A 15,388-nucleotide genomic window follows, 5' to 3' on the forward strand; every position below is an offset into this window, starting at 1 on the left:
ATTATTATTCTTTTGTTGAAGTTATACATCAAGGTTTCCATGTGTGGCGTGTGAGGAACATACTCCCCTAATTAACAGAAACTCATTGTTGATATAGAATAGGAATAGGTTTAACATGTAAAAGGAAGTAATTAAAGAAAGAAAAATAATCACAAAAATTCAGTTTTTCTAACCAATAATCCTGGATCAGGTTAAGTGTTCCCTTCTATGTGAGTGTGCACAATAATTTTGAAAAGGGGTTTCTTTAGTTGGAAACTTGATTATTAGTATACTCACCATAGTATTTGTAAAGCAAAAGCATAATTGATTTTCTTATGTTGATGAGATGGTATAATACTCCTGTCTCTAAATATAAATTACATTTTGAAAGATTTTTTTTTCTTTTTATAGCCCCTTTCCAAATTGATGATGATAAAACATACTACTTGTAAATAATTGGGTTCTCACTTTTTTTGTGTGAATTTTTATCATTGTATAAAATTGTGGAGGCACTAATTTCAAGCTAGTTTCAATGGAGAAACAAGGTTCTTGACCCTAAATAAGCACAGTTTTTAGCTCAGTTCAGACTTCAAGAGGATTGAAAATAATGCTGTCTGAAAAACACTGTTGACAATGCCTTATGAAGCATTCAATTGTTAATCATTGGGTTAATTGGAACCTATAACAATGTTTGCCGTCCTATCACTAGACGATTTTAGAGTAATAAACTATAAAACGAACCATGAGTTCTTATGGCATCGATTGAACCAAAGATAAAGCAATATGAATTTTGATTTCACATGTTACGTTTTTTTGCTTTCTGGTATTTGATAAAAACTTTTTATGTAATCTTCTAATGGGAAGAAATAGAAGGCATCTAGTGGTGAAATGATAGAGATGTCCTCACCTTTAAGTTTTCCAAGAGTCCGCATAGACGTATGTAGTACACTATACTTCCTTCATCTCAAGTTGTATTAAAAATGTGAATGACATTTATTTTAAGATAGAGTATTATATTTTTCTCATTAATTAACCTCCAAAATTGAATCAAAAGTAAGAAAAGATGGCACTGCAGTCTTCAAATCTATAGATGTTCAAACGGACTCAAGTATATCAAATTTTGGTGGACCATGTTTGATGATGCCATATCAGATTGTTTCATTCCACTTGACAGTGGGGCACTGTAAGCTACCAATGACGATTTCGCAATCAAAGAGTTATGAAACATTCTGTGTATATTTCTTTTGCAAGACCTATATCAAAGCAAAATGAATCTATTACAAAGATTTGAAACTAAAGAAAATTAATAAAAGTACCAAGGAAAGGAACAAAATTTTACCATACACAAGGGGGAAACAAAACATTAATCATTTTATTTTATTATTATGATGAAAGCAAAAGAGTATGCAATTGGTATCTGTACACACTCAAATTTATCAGATTAGAAGGGCCTAAGCCTATAATATCCCTTCAAACAAAATTCACTAGAATCCCTGTCACATTCTATTCTGCCTATAGATGTACAGAAAAGATTACAACCAAGCAAAATCAATCTTCAATGAAAGATTTGAAGATCCTGATCCTTCTAAGAAGCCCTTTCTCTAATGTATCAATATACAAGAACAACAGGAGAAATCTATTTACTTAACAAAACCAAAAACAAGAGAAACAAAACTGTTCCAACATCATCATTTGCTGCTTCTCCTCTTTGGTTTAACTCAAATCAATGAAACAAAGCTACTGAGATGCCAGCAAGACTCTTGGCATTCAACCTTGGCTTAGATTTCCTCAACAACAATGGCGCGTTTGGAGCTTCGATATCATCAAATCCATTTTCAATCTCAAATGGTGAACGAACAGCAATAGTGCTTTTCTTTGGTGTGTTGAACTCAAAATGCATCTGCTTAGCAATCTCACTCTGCAACACATTAAAAACCCTAAAAGTTACCAAACTTGAACAACCAATTGAAAAACACAAAAATGGAATAAACAATTAAATTTGTTTGCAAATTGATTATTGAATCATGATACTTACTGCTTCTCTAATTGTTGTAGAGACATTAAAAAGCTGTTTCAAATCATCGTGATCCACACCACACAAAACCCTAACCTACAATAAATCCAAACAAAAAAATTAAATAAATAAAATTCAGGAAACCTAAATAAACAATCAATATTGAAAACTCTTAAAATTGAAATTGATACTTACAAGAAGATCCTGAGGAAGGGCTTCAAGGCGAGACCTTTCACAATTGAAAGTGAATTTATCGCTACACATTCTCTTCAATGGAGCAATCACAGGATCAGATTCAATTTGAACAGAAGAATCTTCAGCATTGTTGGAAACTACAATCCTCTTTCTACTCAGTGCTCGACCAAAACTATAACTCTCAAACCCTAACGTCATATCTGCAACCGTTTCTCAATATCAACGGGCTCAAAAACTTTAATTAATTTACAAATTTATCCTCCTATCTGAAAAATACCTAAAAATGAAAAACAGTTTATGAGCGATTGGTTCAAAAAAGTTGCAAAAAGATGGCAATGAAGGTTATGGGAAAAACTAACCTAAGTGAAGAATGGTTTCTATTTGTGTTTGTTGCGGGCGATGGTGTTCAACGAAGAATGAGAAAACTGAAATTAAAACTCGATATTTCAGGCTTTAGTGGGGGGAAACTAAGCCCATTTATATAGAATCGCAAAACCCACTAAATTAAGTTTTCAAATTTTTGATTAAAATTTTAAATTTTTAACTCCCTCCACTTCTAAATCATTGAAATGTAAAACAAATATTATTTCTTTGACAAAAATTTTAAATAATTATAATATATTAAACAAATAAATAATTTTATAATGCATAACTTGTAATATCTCTTTTCTTTCAAAAAAAATATATAAAAATATAACTATTTTTTTACTTAAATATAGCTTTCTTTTGACAAACTTAAATATAACTAAATAAGGAGAACATTTTTTATTTTACTTATCGACGTAATTTATTGTTTTTCTCAATTTAGTACATTTTTATTAAGGTAAAATCAGAATATAAATTTGATATTTTATGATTTTTATTTTCAGCATAAATAATTTATGAATTCTTTTATGACTGGATGGATATTTAAGGAAATTTTAAGACTACAAAAATTATTATAATATGTTTTAAGACTACAAAAATAATTTATGTTTTAAGACTACAAAAATTTTAAGACTACAAAAATTTAGATGTATTTTCTTAAAATATGTTTTTCTTAATTTAATAAATTATGATTCTTTTTTTTATTTTTTTTATTTTCTCTATATTTATTATAATAAAAAAATATTTCCATTAAAGAATATAAAGTATTTTCTATCTTGAATATCATCTATCTATTTCAAATTTATTTAATAAAAAAATATTTTAAATTAAAAACCATAGAAAAAACAATTAAAGAAAGTTCGAAGTAAAAAATACTTAATGCAATTAAGTTTTTTCTTACAAAATTATGGTTACTTTTAAATTTTAAAAGGAGAGTAATAATACTTGTAGAACGCGTGAGCAATGAGGAAATTACGGGAAGGTTCCAATCAGAATGGCGGTTAAAGAATGAAATTCTGGGGTGATAGATTAAAATAAAATTAAAAAAACTAGCCGTTGGAAGAAAACACGTGGCAACGTGGGAGACGATAAAAGAGGAAGGGGACGGTGACGTGGTGCTTGGTCGGCAATGTCGGTTAACTTCTGGAACACGTTCCGTGTATGTGGACGTGTGAGTATCGTGGACTCTCACTGCACTAGATCATAGCCAAGGAATCTCTATGTTCAGTTGGTTTGGTTGGGAGGGAGAAAACGTGTGGGATGACTTCACCAACGGTGGAAAGTGATTAAAGAAACGTATAAGTGGGGTCCACGAAGAGTCTTCGTGGTTTGACGGAGATTTCCAAGTAGTCGGCTGGCGGCTGTTCTGTTTTGTGTTGGATGTTTGCGGTTTGCTTTTACACTCTACTTCCTCGTGTCTCATCTCGAAATTAAAAAAATTTACTAACAATGGCGGGTTTTAGTTTGGAGTTTCCTTTTTTTTTTTTTTCATTTCAAAACCAAAATATATGCTTAGGTAAAATGAAATTGAGTTAATTTTTAATTAATTTTAAAAATATAAAAATTTATAATTAAAAAATAAATTTTATAGTTTTTTTTCTTTGTTTTAAAATTATATCTCATCATTTAAATATAAAAACTTCAATAAATATCAACCATTATATCGATCATCACATTTAGTCATCACCTCTAATTATGTCATTATCACTGACTATCATCTACGACCACTTTCAACCTACCATCGCCATCCACTTCTGACAACCGCCACCATGTTGTTACCATAGACAATTCAACTTCAACTATCACCAATTATTTTCTTCAAAAATTACTACCAACGACCACCGACCTATAACTACCACCGACACCATCACTATTCACTTTTATAGTAATTGTTCATCGTATTCAAATTAACACCTCTAATTATCAATTGTATCATTTGACTATTGCAATTGTCATTATGATAGTCATATTTCACTACCACTATTTTCAAAATTATTATAATTAAATAATTTATAATTTTATAATATTTGAATTATTTTAAATTAATTAAAATTTAATATTATTTTAGTTTTTTATTTTTGATTATTTTAATGTGCTGATATTTTTTATATTTTGATGAATTTATAATGAAACAAAGTAAAATGAAAATTGAGTATTGAATAATCCAAATAAAATAAAAAATTAAACTTAACTAATAATTGAAATTCATAACTAAAAATTGAAAATTCAAGTAAAATTGCATACTCAAAACTGATTTTAATTTTTTTAAAATTTAGAACAAGAAACCAAAAACCACCTCAAGTGGTAAAAAAAATTAAAAATAAAATTATAATATAACTTTTGTATTGAAAAAACACTATTTAAGTTTTTAAAGTGGTGTGTGGCAAACACGAATTTAAAATAATATTTCTTTTTTTAGTTTTTTTTAATTAGTGCATTTAGGATACTTGTTAGAATTATTTTAAAAAATTATTAACATCACTCAAAAAAGAATCTCATATTTCATATTAATAAAAACTAAATTATTTAATTTTATATATGTTATATAGTTTGATTTGATTTTAAAAAATATTAAAATTCAACTTAATTTGAGAGGTTTTTGCTATAGAAAGTTAAAACACATTCAATAAATTTGGCTTTATACAAATTTCAGTTTTATTTGATCGGTTTGCAATTTTTATTTAAATTAATTGAATGTGAACATTCATACCAAAATAAAAATAAAATATTTTAAACATATCTTTTAATAAAATCATTATTTTTTTCATAATTTTATGATATTCAACCATGTATAGATTCAAACTATGTGAATGTATTTTTATGGTATACGTTTGGTAAAGTATCGCTGCAAGATCATCTACATCCTTACCGATGAAATAGGGATTTGATAGATGTTTTCATTGATAATGATGAAATAAGCATTTGATAGGCATTAATATTTTTTCTTCTTTTCTTTTATCAAACTAACATGATCAAGTCGTCGTCTAAGGTTGAGTTAGGAGTATGAATAATAGCATGAGCTTCTATTTATAGAAGTGACACCGATCGTTCATAAAGTTTCGAATATGGCATTTTCAGATTCAAAAAACCAATTTCTCTTGTCATATAAATAAATACATTACCCCCACTAGTTAACCTTAGGATTGTATCTTCGTGGGTTACTTAGATGCACATAAATTTTGTTTCTCAATTTTAATCTTTATAAATAATGTTAATGTTTTATACTTTGGTTAAATAGTATTCGGCGTGTCTTCAAACTTAATTTCAGTTAACGTTTTAGTTCTTTATTTATTTTGTTTCTGATTTGATCATTTATTTTAATTTTAAGTGACAATTTGATATTTAATATTTTAAAATATCAACAATGTTATCTTTTTTTTTTACAAAAATTTATCAAAATTTTCAAGAAAAACTCTATAAAATTAATTATATTCTTCGATATAATACAAATTTTATCAAATTCGTAACTCAAATCTTTAAATAAACTCATATTTTTATTCTTTATTTGATGTTGTTAGAGATAAAAATATGAGTTTATTAAAGATTTAAGTTATGAATTTGATGAGATTTGTATCATATCGAGAGTGATAATTAATTTTATGGGTTTTATTTTAAAAAAATTATAATTTTTTTGAATTTTGGTGGAATACAAAATATTTATTAAATATAATTGTAAACCTATTTTATATTAACGGTGCATCTTTTGTTTTGTCTTTTATTTATGACATTAATAACACTTGCTTTAAATAATATACTTTTTATAAAATATAATAAAAAACATATTAAAAAAGTTTATATATTTTTTTCTAATCCATTTTTACTTATATTTAGTTTAGAGTACTTCTATAAGAACGCATCAATAACTTTAACATCGTCGATAATATACATCAAGAGACATGAGTATTCTTAATATTAACCTATATATGATAAATATAGAAAATATATTATCGTTAAAACAATAATAATTCAATATTTTATATCCATAATCAAGCATAAATATTTTTAAATAGGTTAAACATTATAGTAGAATAAATGGGAGTTCGGTACCTCAATTAATTTACGTTAAGGGTTAAAAAAATGAAAAACTCAGGGGACCATTTATCAAACCGTGTTGAAGGTAAAAAAATTTTAATTTAATTAATTATTAACATTTGTTTAAAAAAAATTAAATAGCAACTGCAGTCCTTTAACTTAATTTCAGTTAACGTTTTAGTCTTTTTATTTTTATTTTTTTTATTTGGTCCTTTATTTTAATTTTAAGTGACAATTAGATATTTTATGTTTTAAAATGTCAACAATATTATTTTTTTTTTTACAAAAATTTAAAAAGCTCATCAAAATTTTCAAACAAAATCCATAAAATTAATTATCATCTTCAATATAATGCAAATTTCATTAAATGCATAAATCAAATATTCAAATAAACTCATATTTTCATCTTCAACAACATCAAATTCATTAAATAAAGAATGAAAATATGAGTTTATTTAAATATTTAAGTTATAAATTTGATAAAATTTGCATTATACTGAAGATTATAATTAATTTTATGGGTTTTGTTTGAAAGTTTTGATGAATTTTTTGAATTTTTGTAAAGAAAAATGATAACATTGTTAACATTTTAAAACATAAAAGATTAAATTATTACTTAAAAATTAAAATAAATGACCAAATCGGGAAGAAAAAAAAAAGATAAATGACTAGAATGATAACTGAAATTAAGTTAAGGGATCGTGAATGCTTTCTAACCTTAAAAAAATTATATTGTTGTATAAAAATAATTTTTTAAATATTATAAAAGTAATCTCACATTTTTATTAATTATAAAAGTAATCTTATTTGACATATTTTCATTAATAAATTCAGAAGTTATTACCAATATTATCATAATTTATTTAAACTCGAAGGAGTTTACTAAAAAGAGAGTTTACATGGTACTTACTTCGGTTTTGTAATTTAAAATCGTAAACTCCTAAGAATTTAAGTGTTATATCAAGAGTTTACCAATTTTATAGATATACTGTTGTTTTATATTATATATTATATTTTAATTTTATATTATTAATTTAAATATTGTAAATTAACTCATAAATTTATAATATTTTGTTTTAATGAAATTAAATTTGTATTGTATTATCTCGATTTGAATAAATGAATGTAGCTGTTTTAGTAAAAATTAAAAAATGGCGTACCAGCTTTTACGTAACACATGCGGTATCGTAATCGGCCTGCTGAGTGCTGACGCCTCAGTTTTTCCGAAGCCTGAACCTCTTTCGTAATACGCAACCAGTCAAATACACACAAACTTTATAAACCCTGTGTCTATTTTAACGCACTTTATCTACTTTACCCACTTTATTAATACCAATAGGTAGTAAACTAATTAAATTTTGGCATGCACTTTATTGAATCACATGATCAAACAACATCAGAAATACTTTCCCCTTTCTTTTTTGTTTTTCCTTATCTTCCTTCCATTTCAAACAAAGCCTACCCTTTTCAATTTATTATAATTTGTAGGTGATGTTTTTGAATTTTGAAAAAATTGTTTTGAAAAATAATTTTTAGCCATTAAAGGACGGTGATATTATGAGCACTCTAAAAAATATCAAATTGACAGAATGAAAAAGGGAGAAGTGAACAGAAGAGGGAGAAAAGAGGAAGTTGAGGATTGCATCAAGCTTTGGTGTACGTTTCATAAAAGTTTGGTACTATATAATGATGAAAGTTATCTCATATATGTAAATTATCTAATGTGAGACTATAGTATTTATAGAGCTCAAAGCTACTAAATTTATGAAAGTTTTCCATGTTGGACTTTAATAATTTTTAAATTCACACATTAACATATTCTCTATGTTCCAACAATCCCCCACTTGAATTAAAAATAAATAAAAATTATGAAATAGCATCAAATGCTTCTACAAGATTGTGCATAATTAAAGATATTTTTCGACTTGAACCTTTGTATAGTAAGTAACGTTCAGAATTAACAAGAGTGAGTCGAAGTCTTTAACCCTATCTTTGACATCAAACTCACACACAATCTTTTTATTGAGTGTATTCTCAAAAATTTATGCAATAATGACCTTACACGTCTAACTCATTATAGTGAATGTACTAGGAATTTTACCTCAAATTTTCATAGGAAGCAGCACCACTTTCACATTCACATAGGTGAATTTATCAAGAATACTCATGTAGCTAGGTACTCCACTCCACATAGAGTATAAATCTCATTAAAAGTTTATATTTAGCTCATCATATCATCGCTTTAAGAATCATGTTTCTCTAATTTATAATAACATGTTCATCTCATATCACTTCACGACTTGTTATTACCCATTGAACTTAATTCTTACGATATCTAGTCTTTTAAATTTCTTCTTCCAAGTCACCATTTAAAGAAATAGTTTTGACATCCATTTAAAGTATCGCCAAATTATGAATAACAACAAGTGAAAGTAGTACCCTAATGGATGTAATTCTAGTGACCGGTTAAAAAGTGTCTAACAAATCTATAATTTCTCTTTGTATAAAACATTTGGCTACAAGGCAAGCCTTGTATTTATCAATAGTTTCATTGAGTTTTAGTTTCTTTTTCAAAATTCATTTATAACCTACTGATTTGCAACCAGAAGGAAAGTTTACTAGATGAAAGGTCGTGTTAGACTTTAGAGAATTTATCTCATCGTTTATAGTTTCTTGTCATATGTCTGCATCCAAAGACGTCAAAGCTTCTTGAAGATTTTCAAGATCCTCTTCTAAAGTATAGGTCGTAAAATCGGGTCCATAACCTTTAGTGCTTTTGATCTCTAAAATGTGACTTGTTTCAGTTCCCCATTATTTCTCAATTTGAAAGGGAATTTATTTTCATAAAAGTCAATATTATTTGACTCTATGATCACTTTAGCGTTTAGGTCATAAAACCTATACGTTTTTTTGTTTACTACAAACCAAATGAATACACATTCATAAACCCTACTAGCGAGTTTAACTGACTTGAAATCGGGGATTCATACATAAGCCAAACAACCCCCTGTTCGAAAATAAGACAAGACAAGTTGGGTTGTCTTTTCTTCAAAATATCATAAGGAGATGTTTGCTATTAGATTTGGTAACCCTATTCAAAACCTAGCAAACAATTAATAAAATTTTCGCCCACCAATGAGATGTAGCACTGGAGTTAAGCATAATAGCAACAACTAGTTTAGTAAGAGTTTTATTCTTTCTTTAATCTTTACCATTCATTTCAGACGAATATGGTGCAATTGTTTATGTATAATTCCAGACAGTTTATAAAACTCATTAAACAAACTAGAATTATACTCGATTCTTCTATCACTATGAAACCTCTTAGTCTTTCTACTAAATTGATTTTCACCTCCAGTTGCAAAGATCTTAAACATGTCAAGCGTTTCAATTTTATTTTTCATAATTAGATATGCAAAAGTATAGTAAGATTAATCGTCAATAAAAGAGATAAAACAACATTTCTCATTTCTAGTTAAAGTCTCATCAAGTTCACATCTAACAGAATGTATTAAATCTAAATGCTCAGATTCTTCAACTACTCATTTATGTGAACTCTTTGTTATTTTAGCTTGTCTACAAAAATCTTTCAAAACCATTTAAGTATAACTTTGGAAACAAACCTAAGTTACTTAAGTTTGAAATAATGTGTTTGTTCACATGATAGAGTCTAACATGTCAAATATTAAAATCACACAACATGTAAGTAAAAGAAGACATTTTATTAATTTCAACATATAACTTAAACATGCTATTAGTGGCATACCATTTCCCAACAATAATGTCATTTTAAGAAATGGTGTACAAATTTGTCATTATACATTGAGTAAACCTAACCTTATTTAAAAGAAAACCGTATCGTTTCTTATCTTTGAAGTGTGCATCACATTCTTCAAAATCAAAGTCTTTCCAAAGGTGAACTTCATCTTCACATCTTCAATACTAGCAACATTAGATGTGTGAGAATCTTTCATCAACACTTTCTGATCTTCAACATCAATGTATGTTTTAAACATAGCACAATCACAGAAGACATGGAATAAGGTGCTAATGTCAATCCACCATCCATCTGATCCACCAACAATATTGATTTCACTTATCATAGCAACAAATTACTCTTCAATCATGTTAGCATGTTGTGTAAAACTTGGCTTGTTCCTACACTTATGTGCTATATGACCTATTTTCTCACATTTATAACAGATGAATGGTGAGTCATATTCATTTCTAGGAGTTGGTTGTTGCTTCATAGTTGGGACCTTTGGAGAGTTCTCATTCTTTTTGTTGTTCTTTGGATTGCAGTTATGATTCTTGAGTGGTTTGTCAGTTGGCTTTTGAATTGCACCAATGAATTTCTTATTGTTGTTTGAAACAACTAGTACTTCATCTTTCTGGTTTTGCTTTCGGGATTCTTCCTCAATTCGAAGGTGGTTTATCAAACTCTCTAGAGAGAATTCTTTTGTTTTATACTTGAATGAATTTTTGATATCCTTCCAAGCAAGAGATAGTTTGTCAATAATAACAACAATTTTCATCTATTTTTTGAATTTCATGGGATTGAGCCTCCACAAACATGTCATTAGTCATCTAATACTTGAGATAACGACTCACAACATACTTTTTAGCCTCAATTTCTTCGGTGTTATATTTCTTCTTCAGAGCATCTCAAACATCTAGCAATATTGCTAGAATTGTAGTAATCGTACATATCATCAACAAGTCATTAAGAATATTATTCTTACAAAAATAATCATTATCCTCCAATTTAGTTAATTCTGTAACTTTCTTATCATTTTCTGTCTGTTCAACTATTTTTGTGACCACCAAAATGTCATCTTTCGTAGCAGTGGCAACCTTGTTCATAGTTAAGAAAATAAGATCTTTTGTTGTCATCATTTGAAGTGACATTCATCAAACTGAAATGGTTTATTGAAATCAGATGCAACAGAACCAAATACAATGATCTCTTCGGTTGACATCACAAAAATAAACGTCTTAAAATTGTTGTTTTTGAATTTCAAAAAATTGTTTTGAAAAAATATTTTTCAACCACCAAATATATTACTGGATTGTGTCGTGGACTATATCGCTCTATTTAAGACGTTTTGCGGCACTGTCAAAATTTATGCAAGACATACTATCAACTACGATGTCCCTAGAATAAAATAGCTCAATTACATTATATCGGTATTCTAGGTATTCTATAGCCCTGCAAAAGACTGTTCTAGAATTACACCTTCAATATAGTATGGTACTTAAGATCACTCATAAATCGAATGGACTACGGCACAAAAACCACTCTAAAACCGAAAGGACAATAGTATTAGGATCACTCTAAAAAAATGAAAGGACGTGAAGAAAAATGGAGAAGTGATTTGGAAGTGCATCAAGTAGAAGAAGGAGAAGAAAGAAATTTGATAATTGTATCTAACTTTAGTATACTTTTCACAAAAGCTTAATACTCTTTATATAGTGATGAAAGTTATCTCACATATATGTAAACCTATCAAATATGAGAATTTAATATTTATAGAGTTGAAAATTACTCGATGTATAGATGTTTTCTAATATGAAACTTTAATAATTTTTAAATTCACACAAACATTTTGTCTATTCCAATGAATCATGTTTAGATTTTGTAAAGGACAAAGTAGCATGACTCAGTAAGTGATTTGACGTAAAATAAATTAAACAAATAGAAAAAACATCCTATTATCTTGAAAGAGATCATTTTTATTATTCAGGAACTACAAAGTTGAGTAAGAAAAAAAAAACAACACTGTAATTTATTGAGTGAAATTAATCACATATTAAACTTGCAACAACACCCTATTATTTCTTCCGTTCTATATTAATTGATCTATTTTTTAATTGAATGATTTTTTTAATTTTAAATGTATTTTTTTAATTATATTATTTAATTTATATTATTTGTATCATTTTAAATATAATATATTTTATTATACATTTATGACATTCATAATACACTAATATCTAATAAAATTAATTTGGTAAAAATATGATTCTCTTTTATTTATATATTTTTCTTAATATATATTAAATGATTAAATGACTCAATTATTTTATGCCGAAGAGAGTACTAATTTAACCATTATACGTTCATAAGTTATTCATAAATGAGCTATCAAAAATGAAAGTTACCCCATTTTTATCAAATTTTCTTTATTTGATAATGGTGCATCATCAATGTCATAAATGATAATGAAAGATATTGTACTTCAAATTATGCAAGTAGTATTAATTAAATAGTACAATTGAAGAAATATATCTTAGAAATTGAAAGGATCATTCATTGGATATTTTTATATTATATCTCTTTTTCAAAAAAAAAATTAATATACCCTATTTTAAAACTTATATACAAAAAATATCGTACATTTAAAAAAAAGTTAAATTAATAAATAAAATATAATAAAACTAAATATATGAACATTAAATGGAAAAAAATATAGATCAAAGTTCATGCACTAGACGTGCAAAAAAAAAACAACAATGTGTTATAATATTTTAACAACTCCCTTTTAATTTGCAATCTATTGAAAATAAATTAATTTCATCCTATTTTGCAATCAACTTCATCCTATTTTGCAACAACTTATTGCAAATAAATTAGCAACGCCAACATTTTATTCTTAACGTCTATTTTATTTTTAATATAAAAAAAATGTGTGTTCATTTTTTTCTTTAAAAATAAATAAAATATCTTTATTCATTTTAGAACAATTCTTTTTTCAAATGGATCAATTATTATGAGGCAGATAAAATATTTTTTATACAATAAAATGAAAGTCTTATAAAATTAAGAAAATGATATCAAAAGATAATGTAAGATCGTGATCAAAGAAATATGTGGAATGAGTAATAAATAAAGATAAGTGTATATTATAAACGTTAAAATGAAAATGTGAAATGTTTCATTAAAAATTTGTACATTCTTTTTCATATAGGGAAGAGTTAAGGTGCCATAAATTTTGACAATATCATTAATTATTATTACCATAAATGAGAATATTAAATAATACTTGAGAAAAATAAAGAGTGATAGTGCATGAATTAAAAAATTAAAATTCAATTATCAAGAACTAGATATTAAACACCAAATTTGAAAAATTATTAAATTATTTATTTTAATATCTCACAAATGAAATAACTCTACTTTTATTATAATCTAGAAATATTTTGCTTTTCAATATTTTTTAAGAAGATGAAGAAAAATTTGTGTTGAGAAAATCTCCTCGAGGATGGGAATAGGGATGGAGACGGAGTTCATATTGTGGCACGAAGAAGGGAAAGCACTCTCTACCCCACATCTCTACCTTTATACGTTAACATCTGGACTTTCTATTATACCACATCATCTAATTTTTTTGGAGAAATATTATAAATTATTTTCCCTCACTAAAGATCCAAACTATAATGTGCTATTAAAGTGATAAGATCCAGACTAACATTTGAAAGAAAAAAAAAGAGTATTTAGAGCATCTACAATAACATTTCTCCAACGGTGAACTAATCCATTTAAATAAGTTCTATTATGTCACATCACTCTAAATCAACTCATTTCTTTTTTACCGTTTAACTTTTAAAAAACCATATTATATCTCATAACTTTAATTTATACATTAATATTTTATTTATATTCAATTTTACTATAACTTAAAATATTAATTTAAATATTCCAATTAATATTATTATATATTATTTTAATTTAAAATTAAAATTAAAATAATAATTTAAAATAAAAAATTAATTTAAAAAGAAGTTAACAGCTATATATTATTTTTATTATTATTAATAAATTAAAAAAAAATTAACGGCTATAAATTAATAAAAAAAGATAAATTTATTATTATTAATAAATTAATAAAAGGTAGCAGTTATAATTATATTATTATTAAATTGTGAAAGTAGATAAAAAAAAAAAAAATAACTGCTGGAAACACCGTTCCTTCCTCACAGTACCTGATGACACCTTGGCACAACTCCAACGGTGATCCCACAAAAAACACTTGGAAGTTAAGTTATTACACGCTGGCGGACGAACTCATTTTCACTCCCGTTGGAGATGCCCTAAATTTATTTATTTGAAACTTTGGTTTGTGAAAAGTGATGCTCACATGCTCTCGTATTTTGCTTCCTCCCCCAAATACAGTACCGGATGGTAAGAATCGGTAGTGTATTTTATACTCCCAGAAACTTAAATCTAGTAAAAAACTGAAAAAATGAAGAGGCTTGAACGTGCATTCCCCATAAAGAAGAGCGGCAAATATCACCCAACAAACTGACGAGCTGAACTTCACAGTCCATTCTCCACTTAGAAATTTACAAGAATGAATTATATCATATATGCAAAACTTAGATCAGCTTGTTGTCAAACAATGAACAACTAGACAATGACCCATTTTGATCATCAGCTGCATTAAAATGAAACATTGTTTTACAGGACTCGTACAAGGTGACTGCAAAAACATTAAAGAACTTTAGTCAAAGGATCCATTTCCAGCCTGATTATTGAAACTGCCATCGTCCTTGAAGTCATCCATCTTTGAATCATAATAGAAACTCCAAACAGAGACACAGTTTTCACGACCTACATTAAACAAAACCAATATTATTAATAATATACTCCAGTAAAACCTGTACCACTATATGTTTTGTTTTGTCAGAACATCTATATGTAGTTTAAAGATACTAGTAGTACAAAATTAGGCTATGGCTGTTAAACTGGGGTAATATCATGTCAATATTGATCCTAAACAAAGATGAAATAAAACTGCTGAA

General features: G+C 26.9%; 2 protein-coding genes across 3 annotated transcripts in view; both read right to left on the reverse strand.

Annotated features, from left to right (window-relative positions):
- Positions 1–1,331: 1,331 nt before the first annotated feature.
- LOC101506545 (F-box protein At1g61340) lies at positions 1,332–2,681 on the reverse strand. Of its 2 annotated transcripts, XM_004504918.4 has the most exons (4): positions 2,548–2,681; positions 2,189–2,465; positions 2,015–2,089; positions 1,332–1,897 (listed from the first exon to the last, which is right to left on the reverse strand). In XM_004504918.4, exons 2-4 carry the CDS (start codon positions 2,384–2,386, stop codon positions 1,703–1,705), a joined length of 468 nt encoding a protein of 155 aa, XP_004504975.1. In that variant the 5' UTR covers positions 2,387–2,465; positions 2,548–2,681; the 3' UTR covers positions 1,332–1,702. The 2 variants fall into 2 exon arrangements, with proteins under 2 accessions (XP_004504975.1, XP_004504974.1); XM_004504917.4 differs by having other exon boundaries at positions 2,189–2,642.
- A 12,157-nt stretch (positions 2,682–14,838) lies between these two features.
- The window catches only part of LOC101507105 (uncharacterized), a 5,564-nt gene continuing 5,014 nt past the window's right edge, over positions 14,839–15,388 (reverse strand). The window contains exon 13 of the mRNA XM_004504919.4: positions 14,839–15,197. Within this exon, the coding sequence (XP_004504976.1) occupies positions 15,088–15,197 (110 nt within the window). The 3' untranslated portion in view covers positions 14,839–15,087. The remainder of the gene's footprint in view (positions 15,198–15,388) is intronic.

This window comes from Cicer arietinum, chromosome 6, assembly GCF_000331145.2.
Source record: "Cicer arietinum cultivar CDC Frontier isolate Library 1 chromosome 6, Cicar.CDCFrontier_v2.0, whole genome shotgun sequence".
NCBI classification, from domain to species: Eukaryota; Viridiplantae; Streptophyta; class Magnoliopsida; order Fabales; family Fabaceae; genus Cicer; species Cicer arietinum.